Source organism: Apus apus, chromosome Z (genome assembly GCF_020740795.1).
Source record: "Apus apus isolate bApuApu2 chromosome Z, bApuApu2.pri.cur, whole genome shotgun sequence".
In the NCBI taxonomy this organism is placed as follows: Eukaryota; Metazoa; Chordata; class Aves; order Apodiformes; family Apodidae; genus Apus; species Apus apus.
In genome coordinates this window covers 11,844,474-11,872,379 of record NC_067312.1, presented here as the reverse complement: position 1 = coordinate 11,872,379, position 27,906 = coordinate 11,844,474, and the positions used below count along the sequence as shown (strand labels likewise).

The window sequence follows — 27,906 nt, the reverse complement described above, 5'->3', positions numbered from 1 at the left end:
TTGAGTTTGCTCTTCTTTGAAGTAACAGACCAGAAAAAAAAATTCAAACTACACCTCTTGATCTGAATTTGTGGAGAAGTCACTTGTCCCTCTTGTTGAAGAAGGTGACTGAGGTGCCTACAGCTTCCTTTTAAGGGTATTATTAAATGTAGTTGCAGGAAGCAATTCAAAATAACCGCTGGGTTAATTACTCTTTCATTTTTTCACTGGTTTTTATTTTGCCCTTGGTCCTTACCATGTTGTGATAGCCAGGTATAGCATCTACCTAGCAGTACCCATCCTGTAACTGTGAGCTTGAAGAATGACCACTGCACCTTCCTGCTTTTTAAAGGCTCCTGTGTTCTAATGAGAAACATACCAGCTGACTTTTTAAATGCACTGAGGATTTTCTTTATCCGAAACACTGTCAAGTGGTCTTGTAACAAAACTTAATTGTATATTAATTTCCTATATAGGAAGTTCTATTTCTTTTGCAGTCTTGGTGACTGCTGTGTATTTTCTTTTGTTATTTGGAAACAGTATGCAAATCCATATGTATATCTTAATTGTGTATGCTTTGGTTTCTTTGAATACAGAGCTACCTGCTTCATGTAATTATGCTGTGTTAATCTTTCTGTTGAAATCCATTTTCTTCCCCATACTTTTCATGACTACATGCTAATGAAAATTTCTGTTTCTCAATATTTAGGTAATAAGTCCTGAGAAATATGATATCAAGTGTGCAGTCCCAGAAGCAGCAATAATTTTAAATTCATGTGTGGAACCCAAAATGCAAGTTACTATCACACTGACATCTCCAATCATTCGGGAGGAGAACATGAGGGATGGAGGTTGGGAAGCTGTTAAAGATGTTACTTCTTTCTCACCCATTTTTTTTATGTTTTATCTATTCTGCTTAAGATGACATTAAGGTCCTGGAAGGCAACATGCTGGCACATGCATTTGATCAAAACCTTATTTTTCAACAACAAGTCTTGGTAGAGAACAGTTGGTTAAAATAAATGCTTATATGATTGATTTATTTAATTTTTTAAATTTCTAACTTTATATCCAACCTCAGCTTTCTGGAAAAGGTACAAAGTTGAATATTTTTTTCCTCACTTTTAAAATTATGTGGAAAACTTAAGTATTTTATAGCAAGTGGCTATAAACTGGCTTACTAGAGCAGTCTTCCCCTAAGAGAAAGATTGTATGGTTTTAGAAAATTAGATCACAGGTTTTTGGTTTTCAACTGGATCAGCATTACTATCATTTACATATTCCAAATAGCAGTGCCACTTTAATTGCACTTTTATAATACTTTGGATGGTAACAGTGCTTCTAACTTTAAAAGACTGCAATTTTTTCCAGCTCTCTGAGGTTGCTTTTTGGTCTGGAGTGCTTTTTGAGTATATTTAGGCTCCTGGTATTACAATCAGTCTTCTATCCAACTGGCAAACCCAGACTAGTACAATAAGAAATGGCTTTGTGTTGAGCTGAAGTGGAAGGCGGAGCTTGTAAATCAATTTTCATTTCTGAAGTCCACAGTTTCCCTGGTGCCAGCAGTGTTGCTTTAGGGTCTGTTCTGTAACACTTTCAAAGCTCCAAAAGCTTTAAAGCCAACAAGCATGATTAATGTCTGCAGTACATTGGTTCTTTTTGTTTACGGGTCAGATAAAATTCACTTTTGTTTCCTTTCAAACCTGTATTTTCCTAGTTGAAAGAGATAGGGCAACCAGAGTTCTGGTGTTTGACAGTGAACATACAAGTAGGAAATCTGAGGCTATCTTAACACTTCTCATATACTGGTTGAAAAAATTTGTATGTGTGTATGTATACATGTGCTTGTGTATATACGTATTTATATAAGCCACTGAGGTTTTTTTTTATTTCATGTCATCATTACATGTCCTCTAAAATACCTTAGGTTTTTGTATTGCATTAGTAAATGTCCTGTAGCTTTGATTAGGGCATTGTAAGCAAGCTGAGTTGAAAAGTCATCCTCCATAGTCAGAAAGAAAAGTCCAGAGATGCACTCTCTGGTTTGGATGACTTCTGAAGAGTCTGTAAGAGTGCTTTGTACATGATTTTTCAGCTATACATATTATTCCTAGCTGCAAAGGCTTTGTACATGTACTGTCACACTCAGCCAATTTTACTTGTTTTTTAACAGTCTAAAGGTAACATCACTCTTGGTTTGTCTGTGCTAAGTCAGACTTCACAGATTATTTAAGTTTATAAAGAATAATTAAACTTAAAATATTTTATTATTAAATTAGATTAACTATTAAATGAAGTTAACCTTAAACACCATGTTTATTTTTTAACATACTGTGTAAAAGTATAATATTGATCCTGCCACAATACTCAATTTCAATTAAGTGGTTTCAGGCCTGAAATTCTATGATGCAAAATGAATTTCAAGTTACTGCCATCTATCCCTTAATTTATTGCACCTAAAGGAAACAAATCAGTATTTTTGTCTGACCCACACTTGAGTTAAAATTATCATTGTGAGTTTATTCACTGCTGAATAAAGAACCTCTAGGCAAGCAAAATCAAGTTAGATTTCTCTTCAAGACACTGAGCATCCTAAAATGGATGTGCAGAAAACTTTTCAAACTAGAGCAAATAGAAGACTGAATTGCAAATTATTGCAGCAAAGAAGGCCTTATCATGAAGACTGCTCCTTATTTGCTGCAGAGTAACAGTATGTGTTTGTTTTTTCTTACTGCAGCTTCTCATGCTCTGTGTCTTACAATGGTTTAAAGGGTTTTTTAGCCTGCTTGGGGAGCTAGTTCAGGTGACAAGGAAGGCTTTACCGGAAGAACCAGTTTGAGTAAAGATGAGACTGAGACTTGCACATGGAGTAGAATCATGTTTGATGTGTAATAATCCCATTATATGATAAAAGGCTGAAAAACAAGAAAAAATAGTGAAATAAAATTGTTAACCGCATAGCTACTGTTCCTTGCAGTATTGTGCGTTTGACAGTTTACCAAATCTGATGTATTCGAAGTGTTCTAACCCCTGCTGTGGAACCCTTCCCTCAGCAAACAAAGTGTACATACTTGTAAACACATATGTGTGCGCGTGTGTCTTTTTTATCCTTAGCTAACAGCCCCGGTCCAAAGCCTTCTAGCTGAGAGACTTGATTCCTGTCAGGGGTTGCTGCCAAGACATCGGAAGGATTTTTGACCAAGGTTTTCTACAGCTCAGTGTCACACCTGCCATGCTTTACAAAGGAGGGGGTTTGGATGCATAGTCCTAGCATCTGCTGTACTCTGTGGTTTTGTTTTGTTTTGTTTTTTCTTTTCGTCTTTGTCTCTCTCCTAGAATTAAGCAGTGTTCACACTAGTCTTGGAATAGTTGGCTGGGTAAGATGTATTTCACATAATGAAACTTACCAAATTTATATACCTTTTAACTTTCAATGAAGAGGTAGTGTGGACACAGCATGTCTAACTGAATAAGATTAACCCCTTATATTTAGGCTAGTCATAAGTTATATAGGGTAAGAATTCGTGCTTGTGTTTTGCAAATTAATTCCGTTTTTTGTCTTAGCTTAACAGGGTGGTAGGTTAGGCATCTGAATTTAGTTAAGTAGTCTTTAAGGGGTTAATCCTGACCTGTGAAACAGATGCAAAAATCCACAGATTAAATATTACAAGAATTTCCTTGATACATTTTTTTTTTTTTTAGCTCGTGTAGTCTCAGTGCAATAGGTGCCTTGGCAACTTCTGACTTTCAAGAGTCTTTCTAAGTTTCAAGGGTATTCATACGATATCTATTAGTAGCACATTTTAGGTCGACGTTTCCAGCACTGAGAAAGATTCACTTCTGTGCACTTCAGCTGTAATTCTCTTTAGTAAAATTATATTCCAAATTGAAGTTTCTCAGAGCTAGAAGTAATTGGAGTTTCAAATTATATAATGAATTATTGTGCTAAAAGTTGGCACAGCATCACCTACTTGCATATTAGTTTTAAAATAATGAAAACAGTTGACTGATTAGGCTACTAGGTCCAGCAATCCCTGTTTCTATTTTTAATTTCTCAACCTTACTTTGCCACTTTTTTCCTGCTGTGGGTTTTCTCTAAATGTCTTTTCTATCCAGACTGTACTTGTTACCTTATCTGGCACCTTTCTTACATAGGTTTCGGTTTGAGTTCTTTTAAGTTTGTTCTGTTTTAAAGGAAATACGGCTTTAAATGTGTTCATTTGCTCTGTAAGTACCTTGTTAGTGCAGTTTTTCATCTTTCTGCTTTAATAGATAGTTCATCAGTTCGAATATCTGTGTGAGAAGATACCTCTGTTCTTCTCAGCTTCAGTCTTACTTTGAAATCCCTTTTAGCTCTGTGCAGAGCAATGGGACTATCCCTTAAGTAGTAATGCTCAAATCTGACTGTAGTACTTCAGATTAAATTTCAGTATCATATTGCAAAGTCATACCACCATGTTAATTCATGGCTGTTTAACTCTTTGTATAGTAAAGTATCCTACTATTTAATTTATATTTGTGTAAAATAGGTGATTTCAGAGCTGTCTTTCTGCAGCATCCCTAAAAGCTCCTTGCAGGCATGTTTCATGAGTCTTATTTATTTATTTATTTATTTTATTGATTTTGTTCTCTGACTTACCTAAATTTATATCTTGCTGGAGTAAACTATTGTTCCATACAGCCAGTTCCTGTGAAATGAGTGTCATTGAGTGAGGGCTTCTTGTTTCATCTTTTCTGGTGAATCACCAGTTGTCCTACCAATACAGTTTTCATAATTATTAAAAGAGAAGTACTAAAGCTGATAATTGCATTATATCTGTACAGTTTTTAAGGAACTCATTGTTCAGGGGTTCCAGTTTCATTGATTAACCCACTCCATGTGGTCTGTTCCTTTCTGGTAACAAAGCAGTCAGCTTAGTAATTAAATCCTTTTCTGAACATTTAAAAAGAAAATATCTACTATATTTGTCTTTCAGACATTCTGCTTTGGTTTTCAGACTCTTTCTATCTTTTCTTTTTCCTGCTGAATCTTGAGTAAAGCAGTGCCTTTTCAGATCCTTGCATCCTAAATTATATTGGAGCACATATATTATTGGGCTGAGGAATTTTGTTTATATCAGTAAGACAGAGTACTAGAAGTTAATGGAACTCTGTAATATTGAAGAACATTTCATATTCCTTTAGTCAGGTTTTTTAAGCAAAATAATACCAAGTTTAAGATATGATGAAAATAACATCATTACTAAACATCTAGTGCTTTTAAAGCTTGTTAATACATAGATTTTCTTTTAGGAAGAGGTCCTAAATAACACATAACCATTAAATTTTAAAGAAACTAAGTTTCAATGTTTCTACTTGGTTAAAGTGGATTTTTGTGTTCCTTCTGTCTTGTGTTCTCTGTGCTGGTGCACTGTGTCCAACCATCCTTCCTTCAGTATTTAATTTTAGGGGATATGTGTTTTTCCAGTGTTAGTTTAAATAAAGAAGTACTACGCATTGCATAATCTGCAATGCATTTGAAAATAACCTCAGAGCTAAATATTATATGCTCTTGAACTTTATACCGGGTTGATCCCCTAATCCCAATTGAATGGCTTTTGTTGAATATTCACATTTGTTACTCAAGGGTTTAAACTTCAAATGGCATGTGTGACATTGAAGCTATTTTAAGGAAGTGTCTTGCTCACCTGGTCAAACACCCATTCCTCACTGCATTTTGCCAATTCAATCCATTTTAGATGTAACCTCGGGTATGGTGAAAGACCCACCGGACGTCTTGGACAGGCAAAAATGCCTTGACGCTCTGGCTGCTCTACGCCACGCTAAGTGGTTCCAGGTTCGGAACATCATTTTACTTTCTTCGTGTAGCCTTATGAGAGATTAGTTCCGTTGCACTATAAATGTTTAATTGTCTGAAAACACTTCAACGTTGCTCATGCTAATAATACTTAACATTTTTCTGGTCCCTAAATTTAAATGTAGAAGGTTGAGTATGGAGGAACTGCTTTATGCAGTTAATGGCTCATTTGACACGGTATTTTTTTTTTCTGGTCATTGAGGAGGCGATGTTGAAAGCTTGACTCGCTTGGGGTGATCATATGTTGTATATTTGTTATATATTCCATAAGGCTGCAGAGTAACTTTGCTTTAAATAATGGAAAATGTGTTTAAAGCTTTGTGTTTAAATTTAAGACTTTTTTTCCTATTTCTTTAAGTGTATTAAGTGTAGGGAATGAAAGGTGAGAAGCAACTGTTTGGTTTAGTGACTTTGCATTCTGGCAAAGGCACAATAAAGAAACCAAACAGATTCCCTTGACCTTTCAGTCTCTATACCTATTTCTTAGATCTTTACTTTATCCTTTTTATTTCTAATATAGAAAGATACTGTATTTATTGTTACAAGTGAACATAGGTCAAAGTGTACAGGGGATCAAGAAATGTTATTCTTGTATAACCTGTGCACTTTGACTTCTGCCACCTTAAATTACTAACCCTGTATAAAATACTGCTGTAAATGGCAGCTCATGGAATAAAGTTGTAGAATTACTTGTTTCAATCTTGTATCTGAGCTTCCATTGAACAGTGGTGTTTTAGTCTTTCAGCAATTCCTATTTTGCTGGAAGTGCTGGGATTAATTAATTTGGTTTTGTATTGCTCTCAAGGCTAGAGCTAATGGTCTGCAGTCCTGTGTGATTATCATACGTATTCTTCGTGACCTTTGTCAGCGAGTTCCAACTTGGTCTGATTTTCCAAGCTGGGTGAGTAATGTTCTTTTGAATGAGTATTTTTAATGCACATGGTACTGCAAGTAAACCATAGGGAAGCGTTACTACAGTTTTTAAACGTAGACGTTTTCAGGAAGTGAGGAGGGGGTTCTTTTGGTGGTTTTGAGGTTTTTTCCTAACAAAAAAAATCCAGGTTTCCTGTAAAAATTTAGTGTTAGGAAGCTTTGTCACTTGAAACTGGAAATTTTTTCTCAGAAAAAGGAATTCTCTTGTTCTTTTGTGTTCTTGGTTGGTCACATTCTTATTCTGGATTTCAGCTTTTTTTTTTCCTTTATTCTGTATAAAATAATTATTTTTTTTCTAACCACGAGTTTCTTGGAGTTTACTGAAACTTACCTAAAATAATGTCAGCTGTGCCCAGATAGTTCTGTGCTAACAGAAAGCTACTTGAAAGAAAAAAATCACAGTAATTCCAGTGATCATTAATAATGTCCCTTCTGTGAGATGAACACTGTGCATCTGTCACCATTAGCGTTTAATCAGCAGAACTTGAATCTCCTACGTTGTATTTAGTTGCTTCTTCATTCTTGCTGCTGAGTGTTCTTGGGGCATTCCTTTTGCATTTACTATCTTAAAAGATGCCCTCCAGGGGTGCAACTTTTGCTTCAAATACTAACAGATGTTCAGTCTGTGGACTCGACAAAGTTAGTCTGAAGCAAAATCTCTGAAACACGTATCATGTGGAAGTACACTTAGCTCTGACTTTTGTTTCACAGACCAAACCCTGTTGCACTGTGCTTCTTCCTTTTCAGTTTTGATAGGAAGAGCAGTAGCATTGTCAAGACAGAGCAGCTGGAACTGTTTCAATGAGAAATGTTCTACAACTGTACTAGGCTTGCAGGCAACTTTATTAAATCACTTCTGATAGTTTTTATTGCTTCTGGAATAAATGTGGGATGGTTATTTCTGGGTTTTAAGTATTTAAAGTTAAAAAAAATAGTGACAGTTTCTGCGCTGCCTTTCACTGTACAAACATACCTTAGAGGAAATACGCAAGTGTCCTCTTAATCCAACTATGATGCTGAATTGCCGAAAAGTAAGCTCTGGCATACTTGTGGAAAAGTGTCCTTAGAACTGTTGCAACACACATCAGGCACACAGATGAAGGACAAGGAATATTGCTTCTCAGTTCTCACATTATCTGTTCTAAGGTGCTTCCAGAAGAGAAGAAATGAATGCATCAGTATGTCAGGCTTAGATTCATCTCAGTTCTCTCCAAAAGTGATTCCTGATATGCTCCTGGTACCTGATGCATTGTCAGTGACATGTATCAACATGGAAGTCTGTGTTGTCAGCTGTTTTCTGGCCCACTGGCAAAGTCTTACTGAAAAGAAAAAAAAATAACAGAATTAAAATGGTGGTTTAAAATACATATATAATTTCTGCCAGTCACTGGTGGAATTTTATAGATCAAAGAAATCCATTTTTTTTGTCAGAGAGCTTCTCCTAGCCTGTGTGCTACAAGCCTATTACAAGCCAAAGAGATACCAGAGCTTTGCAAAAATAATCTAAGTAGTTGTGAAAATAAAAGATATTAGGAAGTCTAAATACAGACATTAGTAGCGTTTATGTATACTAAAAAAACTAAATTAAAATAATTTTGTCAGCTTCCTAGAAGTTAGAAGAAACTATTATTCAAGGTTGATTTTTTCAAACCTGAAGTCCAATCTTTTGTGCATATAAACATCAGGGCATCGTACTGGACGTTTTCCTTGGATTAAGTTGTAGGGTTCAATGTATTGTATAAGGATCCAAAAAAACTAGACTTGAATAAATGCAAAATCATTAGCTGCTTTTTTTCTTTCCTGCTACGTTTTATTTCATATTTGAAAACAACTATATTACTGTTGCTAAGTCCTAAGTGATATAATGGAAATAACCATGCTCAAGGATCAAAATTTGTCAGTTAAATGGAGGTCAAATAGAAAGGAATGGGTGCCCCTAGGGACGGATTGTAATCATCACTGCCTGAGTTCCTCGCAGGCATCAGAATAGGCTTTTAATCCAGGAAAGAACAAATAAAAGGCAACATTTAAACAACTGTAAACTCAGTGGGGAGGGGAAGGACCAAAAAACAAACCTCAAAAAGAAAACCAACCAAAAAACGAGAGACATTGAGAATTAAATTTGGACAAGAGGTAGTATTGAAACATCATTTCAATGCTGAAAATCGGGAAAGCTGTTCCTTACTTTTACAACTACCTTTTGTAGGTTTTTCTGGAAAAAATGTCTAATAAAAGTAAAAAATTGAAATGTTCACAGAAACGTATTTAAAATACAGCTAATGACTGAAACCATTTTAACTGATATCAAATAAAGTCTAAATTTTAGAAAACCTATGTATTATCATTTTTACACTCGTTTAACATCTGAGTTAACTTTGGCCAATACCCAGGAAAAAACATGCCGTGAACTTCAGTTTTGCTAAACTGAAGAACCAGTAACCACTTAAATGTTGAAAGATCATTAGATTGTTGATGCTCTAAGTTTCTGTACTCTGGTAGAAAAAAACCACAAAAACTTTCTAGAGCGTCCTGTTAATTTCATTAGATACACTGTGTGCAGTATATTCATGTGGCTGACAGGATTCAGGTGACCCCACCATGTTTCATACACTCAGAAAAATGGCTGGATAAGTTGTCTACCTTCACAGGCAGGTTACTACTCTATACATTTCTATAAAACTTTTGAAGAACTTGTGATGAGGAGAAGCATATCAGTACCAATACTCAAATCTTCCACCACCTTTCTTTCTATTCATCTTTATAAAATAAAGTGGTTTTTAACCAAAATCATTCTATGATGTAATGTTTTTCAGAATTCCAGATTCAAAAGTACTGTATTGAACAACAGTAGCAACTTTTTTCTTGTTTAATGTGTCTTGGAAATTGACTGTATTTTCTTATTGTTGGTCTAGGCTATGGAGCTGCTTGTGGAAAAAGCAATTAGCAGCGCTACTGGACCACAGAGTCCTGGGGATGCACTGAGAAGAGTTTTTGAGTGTATATCTTCAGGGATCATCCTTAAAGGCAAGTTGCATTTGATCAGTGTCTTGGTACTCATTGTAAACTAATGTAAAATCTGTATTCTTGGTTGAAATAAGGTAGAGATGTGCTACTAATCAGCCAAACCATTGCAGGTGGTCCTGGCCTTCTGGACCCTTGTGAAAAAGATCCTTTTGATACACTTGCTGTAATGACAGATCAGCAACGAGAGGATATTACTTCAAGTGCACAGGTGAGGAAACATATGTGTGAAGTAAGTAAATTTTATGGCTGTTTTTTTTGGGGGGTTGTTTTGGTTTGGTTGTTGGGGGTTTTTTTATGGAGCTATTTTCCTTTCACAGAATATCGTTTGACCATTCAGATACTCATTCTTAAGCTAGGCAATAAAAATGTCACAATGGAGGATGTAGAATAGTGTTCATTTTTGCACAAAAGTTACCATTTTTTCCTGAAAAGTTTGGAGTACTTCCATCTGCATGTATCTGTAAAGATGCTCACAGCAGTATGTTACTAGATTTAAAATTACGTTGGCATTTAATATTTTATTAATAAGTCCGTGTAAGTTTAATTTTTAATATGTGTTGTGTCCACTTACAGTGTTGACCATTCATACCTGCAGCTTAAGAGGTTACTGCCCCTACCTCTTCATTTGGTCCTTTTGCTAAAGATTATTACTAATGTGTAATGGGACATTTAACAGGCTTTGGCTGTCTCAGTGCAAGTCCAGCAGCTCGAAACTGATGTACATTATTTTTACACTAAGATGATACACTTTGTACAGAAGCAGTGAATATGACACACACATTTTATTGTGTTGACTTTGTTGAAGGAAGGAAGAGGAGATAATGAGAGCTAAGGATAGTATCATAGACCACTAAGGTTCTTCATTTGTTTGACAAAGTACTCTTTCTAACAGAAATGTCTTCTTTCTACCCTTTTTTAGTTTGCACTGCGACTCCTTGCATTCCGTCAAATACACAAAGTTTTAGGAATGGATCCGTTACCACAAATGAATCAACGCTTCAACATCCATAATAATCGTAAAAGGAGAAGGGACAGTGATGGGGTTGATGGATTTGAAGCGGAAGGAAAAAAAGACAAAAAAGATTATGATAACTTTTAAAAATGTTTGTCATCAGTGCTAAGATCAAAGGTGATAAAAAGTCCATTTGCTGCCTTGCTTTTATTTCATTCATAATAATGTCTGTTTAAAACATCCAAAACCAACTCAGAAGTTAGATTTGGAAGAGAACATCCTAGGTCTTCCAAGAGATTCTGAATAATTTAATGGATGTACTGTACCAGACAAATTATGGATGGCAAGACTGCAAATGGAAACTGTTATACTAAGAAAAATAGTTTTCTCTTGTTGTATTTTCTTTAAATATGTTGCTAACTTTAGTAACTTTTCTTCTGGGTTTTTTTGGTCTTTTTTATTAACAAGTGCGTTGTCTTCTTATCTTGACTTTTTAATGCAGCATTTGTGCTTCTGTTGCTAGGTGTATTTTGACTTTTTATTGAGAAGTTTTTCTGTTTGCCTTTGACACTAGTTGTATAAGTTACTTTGTGTTAGATAGATAAACTGTTCCCCTTCCAGTTAATATTTTACAAAATTTTTTTTTGTAAAGTGAGACTGCAGGATTATGGTTTTTTTTTCTAAACATGAAGGGGTTACAACACATAATTATCCTGCCATTTGAGTGCTCAGAATTAAATGTTTTTTGCCAATATTGTGGCATTTGTCTCCTTAGTGTGATATAACGGTGTAATTAAGACAAATTTGTGTTAATCTAATCAAGTTTGCTGTTAGTTGTGCATTAGCAGTATAAAAGCTAATATATACAGTATGGTCTTGCAACAGTTTTAAAGCAGCTGCATAATTGATCAGAGTTTTGCATGATGGTTTGTTGTTGTTTTTTTTTTAATAGAAGGGCTTTTGAAATTTATCACCTTAGTTTAAATGCATAGGCCTTTGTACGATTGACTTTGTGACATAGCAAGGCCAAAAAATAACTTTCTGAATTTCTTTTCTCAACATACAAGCAGAAGCAGGCATTTCCCATGTAGACAAAGTTAGTCATTCTTTCAGTAAACTGTTGATATGATATTAATGCCTCTCAGCCCTTAAACTAAATGTTGGTCATATCAGTGCCTGTGAGGTTATTCCTAATAGCTATTCCTGTATAAACCTTCTGTGGTTTTTTTTTTCAATAACTCAAAAATTGAAAGTGAAGTATTACTGAAAAAGTGAAGGTTATCAAAGAAAAAACCCAGAAAATTATTTCATGTGGCCATAGTGTATGCTTATGTCTCTTTCAAAAAGCTAAATATAGCAGTGGTGTAAGTCAAGTTACATCATACTGTTGATGTATGCTCTGGTACACAGGTGTGATTTGTTGTCACAGCACTACAGTGGAATACACAAATAAAAACTAAAATTTATTAAATTACTAAAATTCATTATACACTGGGAACTGAAGTTTCACTCATTCTGTTCTATGTGTATTATGCTTTGTTGCAAACCCTTAAAACACCGAGTAACATAGACTAACATTCCGGTAACTAGTTCATTACTGGCTGTGGGAGAGCATCACACATTACAAAGATCACTTGTTAACTCCTGGTACCAGTTATTGTAAAAAAAAAAAGAAAAAAAAAAAAAGAAAAAAAAAAAAGAAAAAAAGAAAAAAAGAAAAAAAATTCACTTTGAGGTCGAATTTATCTTTGACCTTTTTAATAAGTAACTCTTGGGGATATTTCTGTTTGCAACACCTACTGCAAACAGCATAGGCCTATGGAATAAAAATACAATATTTTAGAAAAACTGAGTCTGAAGATTTAAAGGAACAATTTAGTACAGTGTTCTTCAAGCATCAGACTGCAATTGTTAAGGAATTACCATTGGTTAGCTAAAAAGGAAATTTTTTTCACTGTAAGGAAGATTTCTTACTGAGTTCAGCATCAGAAATGTAGAAAGCAGAAGTGCTTTAAAGTTACTTTAAAAAGAGGTTACACTAGTTTCTGTTGTCCAGCATTGATGCATAGCTTCAAGCATATGCTTGGTCTTTGTTTTTCTTTAAGATGGTATTATGCTGACATGGTGTCTAGTAAGCCATTACTATTTATTTTGAAAGCTACAGGTGCTATTCATGTGGCTAGTCCAACTCCATACCAAAGTTTCTTTCCTTATAAAGCAAACTTGTCTATTCAGGCATGTGACCCTAAAATTTAGGATTAAAAAGGATGAAGATGTATTTTGGATTTCCTGTATTTTTGTTCTATGGGCTTTTAACTCTTGACCAGTTTCTGGATCTTTTGAAATCTTGTATACTTAAAGTGATTCCACATTAAACATGAAGCTGTGACCATTATTTTTGTGCTGTGTGGTGAAGACTGAATCTGCAGTTTGTTTCTGTTTTTCCTGCTGATTTTAATGGGCTGTATTAGGTAACTTCTGGCTCTTGTTAATCTAAGAAGAATGGAAAAACAAGGTTTGTAAAAGTACAGACTTAACTTTGACTTTAAATGTTACACTGTGCACTCAGGAAGACAAAACCAAGACCAAGTAATCAATTTATGATTAATATCCTGTGTTTTGGTAATGCAAGTAGTGCTTCCTTTTTTTATTCGTCAGTGTGGTGTGTTCAATCTCAAAATCCCAGACACCTTAGAGTCTTGCCATGATGTCATAGACATCCTACGCAAAAGAGAAATGTACAGAGCAAGACTTTTCCCCTCAGTTCTCACCTTGCAGGAACAGTTTGTAAAAATGTGAGCGGTTTTATTTGGAAGCTTTTTCAAACTTGTCTTTTAAACAGACTTGCCTGTCTAGTTTATAAGTGTGTCCTGTCTGTAAGCAGTGTGGTTTCACATAGATTCCTGTGTAGAGAGGCATTGCTGAAAGTTAAAGTCTATTGGACATACTCCCATCAACTCCTTGCCCTTTTTTAAAGCTCTAGATGAACTGTTAATTTTACAGAGCTATTGAATATGAAGGGTAAATTTGCTGCTTCTGTTTTTAGACCCATTTCACCACTCAGAAGTTATTTAATAATACTTAAAATTATTGTACCTATCGATTTTGTGAGAGTTGAAATCAACTTTAAATGTTCCCACAACAGTTTGTAGGCATATTTAATGTTCTTCTTGCTGGTTGAATTATCAGCTGATCATTAGTCTGATAAATATTCACACTGCAAAATTAACTTCTTTGTTATTAAGACTTGTTTGGACTACCCAAATGGATTTTGACAGCATAGTATTAGTAATAGATGGAAAAAATGGTAGTAGGCACAATTTGCAGTCTGGTTTTTTCCAGTTACGTTGTATGTTTACAAAATACAGTTATAGATTCAACAAAAAACATCTGTTTTCCTTCTGTTATTTTTTTTTTCTTTGACCGCTGTAAGCCAAAGAGCTTTCTGGCCAAAAAGGCTAGCAAATCACGTTTCTCCTGAGAGATTCTTTCATAAATTTTCTCAAGTTCTTTTTTCTTTTAGCATGGGATTTCTCAGCCTTTTTAAAATTAAACAGAACCCTGGTCTTTTGGGAAGGAAAAAAAACAGTTCCAAGAGTGTCATCTACAGAGTCATCACAATGCTTGTCATTTGCATCCAAACAAAAACCAGACTTAAGTCTGTAAATACCTGTTAATTTGTATCTCCCATTTTGTTCCACTTTCTCACTTGGATTGTGAAAACATGCGTATATAGCCTTAGCATTGAGAGAAGTTTGCTATTGATTATTGAACTGCTTTCTCATGTTTTGCAATGTGCATTTTAAGAAATGCTGCCCAGGTATCTGGTGAGTGGAATGATCCTAACATGATAAAAGTGATTGTCTTTCATGAGTACATGATTGGCAGCTGTTGCTGGGGATTTTTATCCCACGCAGTGCACACTTTCCCATTTAAATAGCCTTAACATTTCTTGTGTTAGCAAGGGTCATAGTTAAGTGCTGCTGGTTTTAATATGTCTGTTTTCTTAAACAATTTTGCAAAGCCATGGCAATTAATGTTTATTTTGAAACCAGTGATATATTCATTGCAGGGTAATTTGAAGTCCATCAGCTTCTAAGGATCTAACAAGGGATCAGGTTAGGAGAGCCAAATCCCTGCTAGAATTAAATCTCACCAGCAATGTTAAGAACAATAAGAAAAGCTTCTATAGGTATGTTGGGGAGAAAAGGACATCCAAGGAGAATGTAGGCCCTCTCCTGAAGGAAACGGGTGAGGTATCAACACAGGATATTGAGAAGGCTGAGGTCCTCAATCACTTCTATGCTTCAGTCTTCTCAGACAAGTGCTCCAGCCTCAACACAAAGGCCACAGCAGGTGGAAGCAGGGACTGGGAGAGTGAATTACTCCCCACTGTAGGAGTAGAGCAGGTTCATGACCATCTGAAGAATCTGAAGGTGCATAAATCTATGGGACCTGATGGGATTCACACACAAGTCCTGAGGGAGATGGTGGATGCAATTGCTAAGCCTCTGTCCATCATATTTGAGAGGTCATGGCAGTCTGATGAGGTTCCTGCTGATTGGAAAAAAGGGAACATAGCCCCTGTTTTTAAAAAGGAGAAAAAGGAAGACCTGGGGAACCACAGGCCAGTCAGTCTCACCTCTGTGCCCGGCAAGATCATGGAGCAGATCCTCCTGGAAGGTCTGCTAAGGCACATGGAAAATAAGGAGGTGACTGGTGCCAGCCAGCATGGCTTCACTAAGGGCAAGTCATGCCTGACCAATCTGGTGGCCTTGTACAACAAGGTAACAGAGATGGTGGATGGTGGCAGAGCAACTGATGTCATCTGCCTGCATTTGTGCAAGGTATTTGACACTGTCCCACATGACATCCTAATCTCCAGACTGACAAGACATGGATTGCACAGATGGACCAGTTGGTGGATAAGAGATTGTCTGGATGGCCACACCCAGAGTGTCGTGGTCAACAGCTCAATGTCCAAATGGAGGCAGGTGACAAGTGGTTGTTCCTCAGAGGACCAGTGCTGTTTAACATCTTTGTTGGAGACATGGACAGTGCCAACCTCATGACGTTCAACAAGGCCAAGTGCAGGGTCCTGCACCTGGGTCAGTGCAACCCCAGGCACAAATACAGACTGGGGAAGAATGGCTGGAGAGCAGTCCTGAGGAGAAGGACTTGGGGGTGGTAGTTGATGAGAAGCTCAACATGAGCTGCCAGTGTGTGCTGGAGCCCAGAGAGCAACACATCCTGGGCTGCATCAAAAGAAGTGTGGCCAGCAGGGCCAGGGAGGCGGTTCTGCCCCTCTGCTCTGCTCTGGTCAGACCCCACCTGGAGTGCTGTGTACAGCTGTGGTGCCCTCAGCACAGTAAGGACATGGAGCTGTTGGAGAGGGTCCACAGAAGGGCCACCAAGATGATCAAAGGTCCAGAGCAGCGCTGCTATGAAGAGAGGTTAAGAAAATTGGGGCTGTTCCAGGGAGATGTTACAGGGTCCTTCCAGTACCTGAAGGGGCCTACAGGAAAGCTGGGGAAGGGCTTTTCATCAGAGAAGATAGTGGTAGGTCAAGGAGCAATGGTTTTAAACTCAGAGAGGGGAGATTTAGGTTAGATATTAGGAAGAAATTCTTCACTATAAGGGTAGTGAGGAACTGGAACAGGTTGTCCAGGGAAGTGGTGATTGTCCCCTCCCTGGAGATGTTCAGGGCCAGGTTGGGTGAGCCTTTGTGCAGCCTGGTCTAGTGTGAGGGGTCCCTACTCATAGCAAGGGGGTTGGATCCTGATGCTCTTTAAGGTCACTTCCAACCTTAATGATTCTATGATTCTAGCCTAGCTTAAATACTTTCACATATATCCTACATCAGTCCTATTTCAAATTGATATCCTAAATCCAAAGAAACATAGAATGGCATGAGAGAACCTCTAGATTCTTGAAGTTTCTTGAATTTAAAAATCTAAGACTGTAGAATGGAATAGTTGCCTAAGACAATGCTCCTTTTCTACAGTTAAGTAGTGTAACACTAGAAGGGAAACAAAAACCTCTTGTTTCTATATGAGAATCATAGAATGGTGTACTACTGATGGAGTAGTTGTGGTATCAGCAACCCTGTGTGCTTCTTGCAATTAAGTGCCAATGATAATTAAATGCCATCCCAATTTCTCCCAGTACCTTCCAAGAATTTATTTTTTAGTATGTTTTATAAGTGGAGACTGAATAGAACAGAACTGAATACAAGATGACAAGGTGATTTAAGTTGGAAGGGACCTACAAGGATCATCTAGTCCAACTGCCTGACCACTTCAGAGCTGCCCAGAAGTTAAGGCATATTGTTAAGGGCATTGTCCAAGTGCCTCTCAAACCCTGACAGGCTTGGGGCAATGACCACCTTTCTAGGAAGCCTTTTCCAGTGTTCAACCACATTCCTGGTAAAGAAATGCTTCCTGATGTCCAGCCTAAATCTCCCCTGATGCAGCTTTGAACCATTCCCAGGTGTCCTGTCCCTTGATCCCAGGGAGAAGAGCTCAGCACCTCACTCTCCACGTCCCCTCCTCAAGAAGCTGCAGAGAGCAATGAGGTCGCTCCTCAGCCTCCTCTTCTCCAGCCTAGAGAAACCCAGAGTTCTCAGCTGCTCCTCACAGGACACATCTTCCAGCCCTTTCACCACCTTTGTTGCCTTCCTCTGGAGGCATTCAAGGACCTTCAGATCCTTCTTAAGCTGTGGAGCCCAGAACTGCACACAGAGCTCAAGGTGAGCTCACAGCAGTGCTGAATACAGCAGGATAATCACCTGTTTTGACTGGCTGGTCACGCTGTGTCTTGTAATCCCCAGGATGGAGTTTGTCCTCTTGGCTGCCAGGGCACACTGCTGGCTCCCCTTGAGCCTTCTGGTGCCCACCAGCACCCCCAGATCCCTTTCTGCAGGGCTGCTCTCCCTATTTATACAGTATGTGATTTACTACCCATGCAGCAACTGCAGCACTCCAGAAAAAATCACAGAAGAAGAAAGAGAAGTGCCAGGTGATTTGAGGAGGCTGAGACTGAAATGGTTTAGACCAGTTGATCCGAGCTGTAACATTAATATATGTTACATGAAATGTCACTGCAAAGGAGCTGGGATGAAAGGTGGAGGGAAAGATGAAGAGAAGGGACTGACCTTTCGTGCTGCTTCAGAAAGCTGTGAAGCTACTTCACAAAGCTCTTACTTCACAGAGCTGTGCATCTTAGTGTCCTTGCCTTGCTCCCTTGCACGTGAATGACAAGGAGAGTGTTGGAGAGTGTGCGAGCACACTTGTCCAAACACTTGGAAATCAAAATGAATGCTGCACAGACAAAAAAAAAAAGCAAAGCAAAACACCAAACAACAACAAAAACAACAACAACAAAACAGATTAAAAAAAAATTTAAATGCACTTCTATGCAGCAAATCAGCAGGCTCGGCTGGGTGAATATTTGAAACGCCTCTGCTCCCAGCAGCAGAGAGCGCTGTGTCACTAGCAGGAGCTTCTGGTTGGAAAGGCAGTTAATTTTCAGCTTGGCTGTGACAAGCACAAACTGAAAACTCTGACCTTTCAGTAGTCCAGTCCTCCTCTCTGTTGCCAAAGAATGCATTTTCAAATGATATTAAAATTAATTTTTTTTAAGAAAAATGCATCAAAGTTGCCATGGCAGCAAAATCCAATAAAAAATCTCTGTTAGTCCGTAAGAAGAGAGCAATGGTTAGAAACACAATGAGGGCTATCTCATCAATAAGCTAGAAGTAAATACTTTTGGAGGAAAACAAATTAAACACTTCAGAGCAGGCATAGGAGGATGGACGAGAAAAATTCCATTTTTCCAGACTCAGTGGCAGACTGCAAAGAACAAAGGAGCTATTGAAGTTCTCTGAGGAAGTTCCTGCTGAGGAAGGCAACCTGAGAAAGCAGTTATAAAGGAAGACTTGATAAAATGTGTGTCAGAAGAGTATATCTGGCAAATCATTGAGAACAGGAGGAGAGAGACATTGCAGATGTAATTATTGTGTGAGGAGATAGTGTCCATTTTTGCTTTCTTGCATGTCTTATGAAACTTGCAGCTGCTGCCAGGGGTGATTTCAGGACAATGGATTCAGGATAAGTGTTCCTCATAAGGAAGTGGTAAATCATAAACTAAGACTCTGGGTGCTTTAACTGATGTCCCCAGCATGTTCTCCAGCATATCTGAAGGCATAAGATGTGCCAATTTACAAGCTATGTGACCAGCTCCTGTTACAGGAGTAGCCAGCACTGAAGTGTTTCCTCAGCAGCAGTGAAGCAGTGAGAGAAAACAGACCTGAAAGCCAAGAGCTTGGAATAAAGTCCTTGCAAGCAAAGTCCACTGCCCCTCCTCTGGTTTATATATTCTCCCCAAGATGCAGTCCCTCTAGAAATGTCACTCATGCATTGGAAAATAATAGGAGATTTAAAATAACTTGGAAAAATTTCCTGGAGTTCTGGAAGTGCGGGTCAAGTCTGGAGTCCCCAAGACAAATGTTTCCAAATACCTATCCAGGCTTGTCAAATTCCCCTGCAGAAAGCAGCATGAATATGTTTTAATTCTAGGAAGTTTGATCAAGAAATGTTCCAAAGCTCTGTAGCTGAAAAGCACAGCAGTTCTGGAGAAAAATGTTCTATCAAATCAATGACCATTGCCAACAGGAAAGAATGTATGGGTTTATGAGACTTCTTTTACAAGATTTGCTGCTTCTGCAAAGTTTGCTGCTTCAAAGGTTGGTTTGTCTTAGCTAAATAAAAGTTTACCTTGCTTAGACAAAGGCCTCTTTGAAGTCAGGGACAAAAAATGTAAGCTAGAGCCAGCCTCTAGACTCACATTTGTGTTCTACCATTGGTATTTGCTAAGGACCATATATATCTCCTTAAGGGTGAGGTTGGTACCTGTTTCTTCAATTATCTGGGCTGGATTTTATAGTTACAGCAGCTGCATGGGAGCTGGGAACAACAGCATGAGCATTTAGCTGGATGACTTCTCCCAATACCCAGCGTCCATGATGAGTGACTCACACATCAATTGTTGAGGAAATTAAAGGACATCAAGAGTATGTTAAGGACCTGGTAGGCAAAATAAAGCAAGGACATTTTTTACTGCAGTCATGTGGTAGATAGAATTTTCACTGCTAAAGGAGAGAAGAGATAGGGAGTTGAAAGCAAAAGCTTCAGGTCTCCCTGTGCATTTGACAAAGAGAACAGGCTACTGTCTAGGCTTAATACTGAGTATTTCTCCCTGCCCTGTAACCTACTTGTCCTGTACCGTATGACTCAGATGCTAGAAGATTTGCACTAGCTTCTCTTCTCCCACAGCAGGAGTCTTCATGGCAGGTAGGAAGAGTCCTACAAAAGTAGCTATTTAACCAGATGGACCAGATTCCCAGCTGGTGATAAATAGCTGGAAATCTTCTGCAAGGACTTTCTGTCCTCACTATGTTTGGAGAAGCTGCTTGGGCAGAAAGAACCAGGGCCTCCCATTAACTCCAGCAAGGATCCCCTTGGCAGCTTTTTCCACCACCTGGATCTGAGACTGGCATCCAAATTGAGAGCTGAATGTTGCTCTTTTCTTTCTTAGGGCTCATTCCAAGACAGAAGCATCAATTCCACTTCTTTATATCAGAAGGCACTTATAGCTATTTATTGTTCTAGTTTTCTATGAGCTTATGATCCTTAGTACCTCCCTTGGGCTGCAGGTTGAGAAGAACTGAGGGTGAGAGGTGAGCCCTGATTTAATTCAGCCTCTCATCCAGCCGTGGAGTGGGTTTTCTCCTGATATGGATGGGCTTTGTCTCACCCTTTGCATACTGTTAAAAAGAAGACTTCAGCCTGAAGTCATTCAGATTCACAGCCTTCTGGAGAATAAAAGGTAGAGGTTCAACACACCACAAAGAAATCTCTGTGTTCCCGTGAGCAAGTAATTGTTCTTGCTTTCAAGACAGCTAAAAAAAAGGTGGGGAAGTTCCCTAGCTCCTAAGTTCTTCTTTCTGATACTCATGCTTCCTTGTGTGAGTAGAATTACTAGTTCTTCACTTCCTCTTCTCTCACTGGTAGCTAAGAAAAGCAGATGGTTTTGCTATTAAATGTGAGGTGCTTTGTGCCCTCAATTTTCACAGCTCTCAAAGTAATACTTTGTTTCCCATCCTCAAATTTAAACCATGTAATTCCCAGCTGTGTCACTATAACTAAATACTCTGGACCAGGGTGTTTTCCGTGATTAATGCCTCCATCCTACTCTTCATTGTGTACTTGTTCATTTAGTCTTACACTCTCCTGCATTCCTGTTTTGGCAATTTATGCCCCAAATGGCAACTGAACTTTCCTGGTAAGTGGTGGGATGCTCCCACAATCCCTTTCCACAATTTTTCAAGATCTAGATTAACACTTGACCAAGAGGTAGTATTTCAGTTTGTTCATTAGCTCTGGAAGGCCCTGGTAAAATAAAAACACTCATAAATTAGGGTGGAGACACAGAATTGCAATGTTCTGAATTGCTATGGCTGAAGGAACTGCTATTTGCTGTTGAGTCACAAACAGGCCACCTGGGACCTCCCAGGCAGCTTCACTCAAGAAGTAAAATGCATCTCTTCATCTCTTCAACCACCATCAGGGAGGAACTGGGCACATCATGTCTGGGGACTGAGAGATGGGATGGTGCAGGAGTCAGAGCAGGAGGTTTCAGCTGAAGAAAGCTGGTATAGAGCAGTATACTTCATCTTTACTAGAGGAGATTCACACAGCTTTCCCCAAGGAAATAATAGAATTAATAGAAAACTCTGCTTTAAAAAAATGAAATAAACAATAGAGTCAATAAAGAAAGAATACTGCAACAAAAAGATAAAGAATTCATATAGCATGACATTACACAATCATCTCAACTTGCATAAAGCCAACATACATAACCTTAGCAGGAAATGATCAAACCTGTGTAATGCAGAGATAGCTTCTGGCTGTCTATAGGCAGGTGGATTTGCTGACCTTTTCCCAAAGGACATTCCTCATTTCCAATCTTTTTTTTTTGATAGTTTCTAGTCATCTGAGTTACAGCTTAGTCTACATTTCTTGCATGCTGATTTCAGCTACTCTAATCTGGTCTCATGCTGTTTAATATACTAAACCCTGAACTGAGCTGTTTAATTGAACAATACAAATACGGAGTACCAGACCCATCATGCATGATTGATCTCTGTATACTCTGGGGAAAAACAACACTTTTGGGACACCTCCTACCTTCTGAGCATGCACAGCCATCTATGAGGCTCTGGAGAGTGTCAGACTAATTATGCATATACTACAGAAATGCCTACATTTCTACACATAAGGGCAATGGTTCTGGTAATGCTTGGACAAGTGTTAAAAAACCCAAGGTCTTAAAAAACCCAAAGTCTTAAAATTTTCAAACTCTATGCAAGTAGCTCTTCTGGACAGAAAAAGAGGATAGGGAAACATTGTCAAATGGTAACTTAGTGGGATTCTCCCTCAAGCTGGTACTTCAAAATCTTTACCTGTGAATCATTGAACACTCCCCACACCTGGATCTAGCTGTGGTGCAGGGCAAAGGGGGAGCACAGTTGCAGTGTTCTGCCAGTGATTTAACACTCTGGAATGGGAGCTCTGCACATCCCTGTGCTTTTGCCAGTCTACAGCAAGACAAACCCCCCTTTATAAAAGGAAATAAGGAGTAGAAATTCAGCTGTAGTCATACAAGTTCATTACACCTGTGCAACCTTCATTAAAGTGTTCACTACACACAGTAGCCTGCACCCCTGTCCAACTGAGCACCTTTGGGGCTCCCCAAGGCACAGAGGTGTTCAAAGCCACAGCCTCAGGAAAGCTGAAATGGGGTATAAAGCTGTATTCGGGGATCTTTGCCAGCTGTGCTCCAGATATTGCCTAGGATAATGCCTTATCCAGGCTACTCACTTCCCAGAGCCAAGGAAACACTGACAAGCAGGACTGCCACAAAGGAAAATATGAGAAACAATTTGTTGTAATTAAGAGAAGCCCTGATAAAAAACTGATAGAAAAACTGCAAACAACTCCTTTGTGGCTTCCATCCATCAGCTGTTCCCATTGAGCCTGGGCACAGAATTCAGCCCACAGAATTACTCAAATTAATGGCATGTAAGTTTTTTAAACAAAGCAGTCTCTGTTCATGGGAAGAGCAGAGCTGGTCTGTGAGTTCCCCTTCTGCAGACTGCTTTAAAGGTAAATACTGTGATTATCTTACAGAAAGAGTGCAAAACACAAGGATAAAATGGGGGCAGTGAAATGCCGTGTGTTCTTCACGCACCACAGGCAAACTAGAACTTGACTTGGAAAAAGTTTTACTCTTCTACATTGTCATGACTGTCATTAACATACACCTGAATTAACAAAAATTAAATAAAATTAAATTGCAGGATTTTATAAACTCACTTATTTTTTTAATGGACAGAAAGTTATTGGCAGTATGGAATGAGACTTCCCATTTAGAAGCAACATGGCAAGACAGATCCTGTTAATACACCATCCCAGGAACTTCAACTTGCTGCAGAAATTATCTTTTAAATAAGTCTTCGTTAGTGAAGAGAAGAATTCTGGATGACACTACACCAAAACATCTTGTTTCCTCATGGATAGGGAGCGTGAAGATGAGGCAGGGCAAGGAGACACTCAGGCCAACACCAGCCTGGCTAAGCTGATTTCCAGTGGTGCCCTGAGCACTGGGGCAGTCTTTTGAGGCTGTTTCTGAATAAGGATTTTCTTTGGGTACCCACATTACCTTCAGAAGGAGCCTATTTCCCCCTGCAGACAGCAGGGGGAATTTACAGAGATTGGGTGGCTGGGCTGAAGCTGTCTTTTCTGAGTACTCCTCATGGGCACTTAATTTTTTAAAAGAGAAAGGGTAAAGACTGCACAGGGGTCTTTCTGGGGAAAAGGAAGAGAGCTAGAGCCCTCGGTGCTCTGAAATCTGTTGGGGCTCGATGTGTGTGGGTTGCAGCTGGCCTTTTCAGATGCAAATGTACTTTTCTGAGGTAAGGTAACTTGCATGTGTGATAGCTTTACTTCATCCACTCCAGAAAAGATGAACACAGTGACTAATGAAAGTGAGGACCTGAATCTGGCCCTCAAATTCCAGAAAACAAGACTTCAAATCCCTTCCGCAACGTGTTCAGCCTGGCATATTTGGCAGCCTGGGGAGCAAACCCCAGGAAGGAGCACTCCCTGTTCATTGCCAGGGACAGGACACGGAACTATGTGGGTATTCTGCTGGTGCAGAATAGCAGTTACATTCAAATTTTTTGGATGTACTGTTTGTAGTTTTTTTTTATGAGATGTTGAAGAATGAATTCCCATGTGCTATGTGGGAATTAGAGCTCCTTTTGCACTTCCTATTGGAGTTAAGACTCTGGCCTAGTGTCAAAACTTGCCTTTCTCTTTGATACATGCTATGCAGTAAGTAGCTGATTTTTGCCTCAGTCTGCTGTCAACTTCAGGCTCTGCTCAGAGGTAATCCTGCAATTGCCTCTGTAAATTCAGATACTTCCAAGGATTTTTTTTTATAGTATTATTCTCTTTGTGTATTTTAATACACTAGAGAGCACGGAGGTGCTGTCCCAATTCCCACCCCCCCCTAGGTTTACACCAGTGTAATCTCACGGGCTGTTCCTTTGACCCATGCAGCTGAGGTCAGATGCAAAGCAAAGGAATTATGTGGAAGCAGCTGTGTAGTGAAATATGAGAGCTCTTCCGTGTGGGATCCCACACCAGAATGGCCTTTGCTGCAGAACTATTAATTAAACCTAATCTCTGATTATTTTTTTTCCTTCAGGCAGAGGGTGATTAAATGCAAAAGATTTCTCATACCTTCAATCTGAGACTGAAAGTAGGGACATTAATTTATTTCTGAACTAAAAGTCACTCCATGTTACTTTTATAAATGCTGCCTTATGACTCCATGCACCTCTTTTTATTTCTTTTAATTTTCCTAGGTCTGGGTTTGGAGCACCTGGGTCACTGTTTGCCACTTCAGCCGCTGGCTGCTCCGGCCGCACTGCCCCGGGCAGCTCACAGTATTTGCATTGCGCTGTCAAAGCTTTTAAAGGTAACCTCGAAACCTGCTGAACCCGGTGTTCATTCACGGCTCCGATGACACGGCGCCCAAAGCCGACGCTCCGGGGGGGCCGCAGCGGGAACACCCCGATGGATGTAGGGCAGAGGGCTGCGGGGCGGAGGAGCAGGCAGGTTTTAGGGGGTGCAGAGGATGGTTTCACGGAGGGCTCGTTTCATGCCTGTCCCCGTGGCCCAGGTAAAAGCACCGAGAGCACCTGAACGCTTGGCTCCCGGCGTGTGCTCCTGAGCGCGCCCGGACACCGGGCGGGCAGCTTGTCCCGAGCAGGGAACGAACGGTTCGACGGCTCCAACTGCGACCACCACGCGGCAGGAGCAGCGGCAGGGGCACAGAGCCGAGGTGGTTGCCCTGAGACGAAACATTTCGGGGGGGGATCTCGAAGCCAGACGGTCTGGACTGGTGTCTGCTCTGCTCTGCTCTGCTCTGCTCTGCTCTGCTCTCCCACCGGCAGCAGCACCGAGCAAAGCGGCGGCGATACTCCCTGGAGAGCCCCCGGGTGTGGCTGCCCTCCCGGCGGGCTGCCGCCGCCCTGCGCGGGCAGGGAGCGCCGGGAAGCCGGTGCCCACCAGCTGCCCCGCAGCTGCCGCCGCCCCCGGCGCTGCGGGGCTCGGCTCCCGCGCTCCGCTCCCAGCCCAGGGCCCCAGCGCGGCCCGCGGGCCCCGCGGCGAACAGCGCCCCCCGGCGGCCGGGCCGCGCCCCGCCCGGCCTCCCCGGCCCCTTGCCCGCGTCCCGCCCCCTGCAGGCCCTCTTCCAATAGGAAGAGCGCACGCTCATGATTGACAGAGGCTTTGCCCAATGAGACCGGGCGCGGCGGGGAGGCGGCGGCCCAGAAATGGCCGGCGGCGGGGCTGGGCGGGCTGCGGGCGGCCATGGGCGGGGTGAACTGCTCGATCCGGATACTGCCGCCCGGGCTGCTGCTGCTGCCGCCCTCGCCGCCGCGGCCGCTGCCACCGCCGCCACCGCCGCCACGGCCTCCCTCCCGCCGCGGCAGGCTTGAGGCGGAGCCTTGGGAAGCGGCGTCGCTAGCGGCCGGTGCCGCCGCGGGCTCCGGGGACAGGCAGGAGGCGGCCGGAGCCATGTTGGGCAGCGGGGCCAAGGCGGCCAAGCCCTCCTTCGTGTCCTACATCAGCCCGGAGGTGCGCGGCGGGCGCGGCCGTGGCGGGGGAAGGGAGCAGGGGCTGCGGAGGGGCGGGCGGCCAGGCCTGCGGGGCGGGGGGAGCCCTGGGCCGGGGTGCGCGGCCAGGCCGGGGGGTCTGCCCCCCGCCCTCTCGCCCCGCTCGGGTGCCGGGACGGGGCTTTTCCCGGGGAGTTGTGGAGAGTTCGGTGGTGGGACGGGACGGGGCGGGCGTGTGGGTGGTGCAGGGCTGGTGCCGGGGTTGTTAGGGGTTCTCTTTCGGGGGGGGTGGGCATGTCTGGTGTCTCGAAAGTGCTTGTCCGAATGCTTGTTGCTTCTCGAGAAAGTTTTCGCAGTGTAGTTGGCTGGTGAGTTTTAAGCTGATTATTTTCCCGGTAATTCGCTTGAATTGTTTCAGTAAGCCAGTGAACACACGTCAGGCTGTCGTTGTGGCGGTTCAGTTTGTAAGCTGGGAATTTCTGAACCTGTTTTTTCTTCGCGTCCCCGAACATCACTCCCAATGCGTGCTCTGTCTTTGCACGTTCCTTGTTTTCAGTCCTGTCTCTGGAAAGCCCTGGATCTCTTCCCTTAGCAGCTTGGTGATGAACTCTTGGCTGTGCATGTCATAGTATTGTTCTTCCTGTTACCCTTTCACTTATTTATTGAAACTGAAGTTAGCAGTTCGGTTGAAGTGGCTTTAGACTAAATGTACTGCGGTCGTGTTGTTAGCAGGTGGTATTAGATCAGTATTTTTATTCAGTTTTCCTTCCTTCTTATTCCTGATAAACAGCTGTTTTCTAGGAAGACCAGTCTTCATGAAAACTAGCCCTTTGTGTGGTTGGGGTTTTTTCCTCCTTAGTTCTTTGCACTCTGTGTCACACTAGTTCTTCTCAGTTGTTCGATTCTCTCAAGAGCTTTTTAAGAGATTTTTTTGTGTGTCTTGTTAATGAGTATGGAGTTTGTCACTGATTGGACCTTGGAGAGTCTGCTGTTCTTGTTTTTCACTCAATTTGAAATACCAATGCAGTTACTACGGCTGAAGTCAGCTGTGCTGTTGAAAACTTCTGTCCTTATTTTATGGTAGCAATTCTTTTTATACATTGTTCTGCCCCGGTGATTTGTAGTTTCATCAGTTTACTTTAAAAGCTTTCAGTCTTGTATTTAGCAGTGAAAAATGTGTGTAAATGATAGGTGCAAATGTTTCTGGAGTCAGCAAATGTCTGTGTGAGGTCAGTCTTTCACCTTACGATGTCTGTTTTGCAAATACACAAAAAAAGTGAATTTTGCAAAGGTAAGAACTTCACTGCTTGGACTTACTGAAAGAGACTTCACCGTTTAAGCAAGGATGGTGGATGATTAAAGGTTGCTGGAAAAAACGTCCAGGGGGAAAATGCGCAAGTCAAATATATGTAATGCAGTAAGATACCAAACAGTAAAGTGTACTTTATCTTGATTCTAACTACAGTAATGTAACTCTTCAAAGATGATCCTAATGGCTGCAAGAAGAATACCAAAGGTATTTAATACTGGAAGATTAAGATCTTAATTAAATGTCCTGATGCACCAGTGCTTGCAGTAATTCACTTTATTTATTTATATTGCTTTTAACTATCTCCTTGATGCACTTAAATAATTTCATGGGCTTTTGCAGCAGAAGCTTTGAAATACAGACCTGACTTCTGCCATAGAATTGGTGTCTCTGATACAGGTTGGAAAGCTCGCTGAAACTGAGGTCAGATTCCAGTTACAAGTAAAGCAAGTTTAACTCTTTCCTCTGCTGGTTATTGCTCTCTTTTCAACAGCCTGTAACTGACTTAGTGGGTTGGTTACACAGGAAGCTGAAGACTTCAGTGGGTTTTTTGACGATCAAAAATAGAGCTGTAGATATGTGATGAAACCTGTGAGGCTAATTTGGGA

At 40.5% G+C, this 27,906-nt stretch overlaps 2 protein-coding genes across 5 annotated transcripts in view; both read left to right on the top strand.

The window, feature by feature from the left end:
* Window positions 1–13,140, top strand: part of ZFR (zinc finger RNA binding protein) — a 53,458-nt gene extending 40,318 nt beyond the window's left edge. For 2 of the 3 annotated variants that reach the window (XM_051643612.1, XM_051643611.1), the window contains exons 15-20: window positions 689–830; window positions 5,718–5,815; window positions 6,642–6,737; window positions 9,682–9,793; window positions 9,904–10,001; window positions 10,713–13,140. In XM_051643612.1, the coding sequence (XP_051499572.1) occupies window positions 689–830; window positions 5,718–5,815; window positions 6,642–6,737; window positions 9,682–9,793; window positions 9,904–10,001; window positions 10,713–10,892 (726 nt within the window). In that variant the 3' untranslated portion in view covers window positions 10,893–13,140. Of the gene's footprint in view, window positions 1–688; window positions 831–5,717; window positions 5,816–6,641; window positions 6,738–9,681; window positions 9,794–9,903; window positions 10,002–10,712 lie in introns of those variants that run through there. The other variant, XM_051643613.1, reaches the window with a different exon arrangement.
* Window positions 13,141–25,753: 12,613 nt separating this feature from the next.
* The window catches only part of MTMR12 (myotubularin related protein 12), a 36,011-nt gene continuing 33,858 nt past the window's right edge, over window positions 25,754–27,906 (top strand). For both annotated transcript variants that reach the window (XM_051643039.1, XM_051643038.1), the window contains exon 1: window positions 25,754–26,011. In XM_051643039.1, coding sequence (XP_051498999.1) covers window positions 25,952–26,011 — 60 coding nt within the window. In that variant the 5' untranslated portion in view covers window positions 25,754–25,951. The remainder of the gene's footprint in view (window positions 26,012–27,906) is intronic.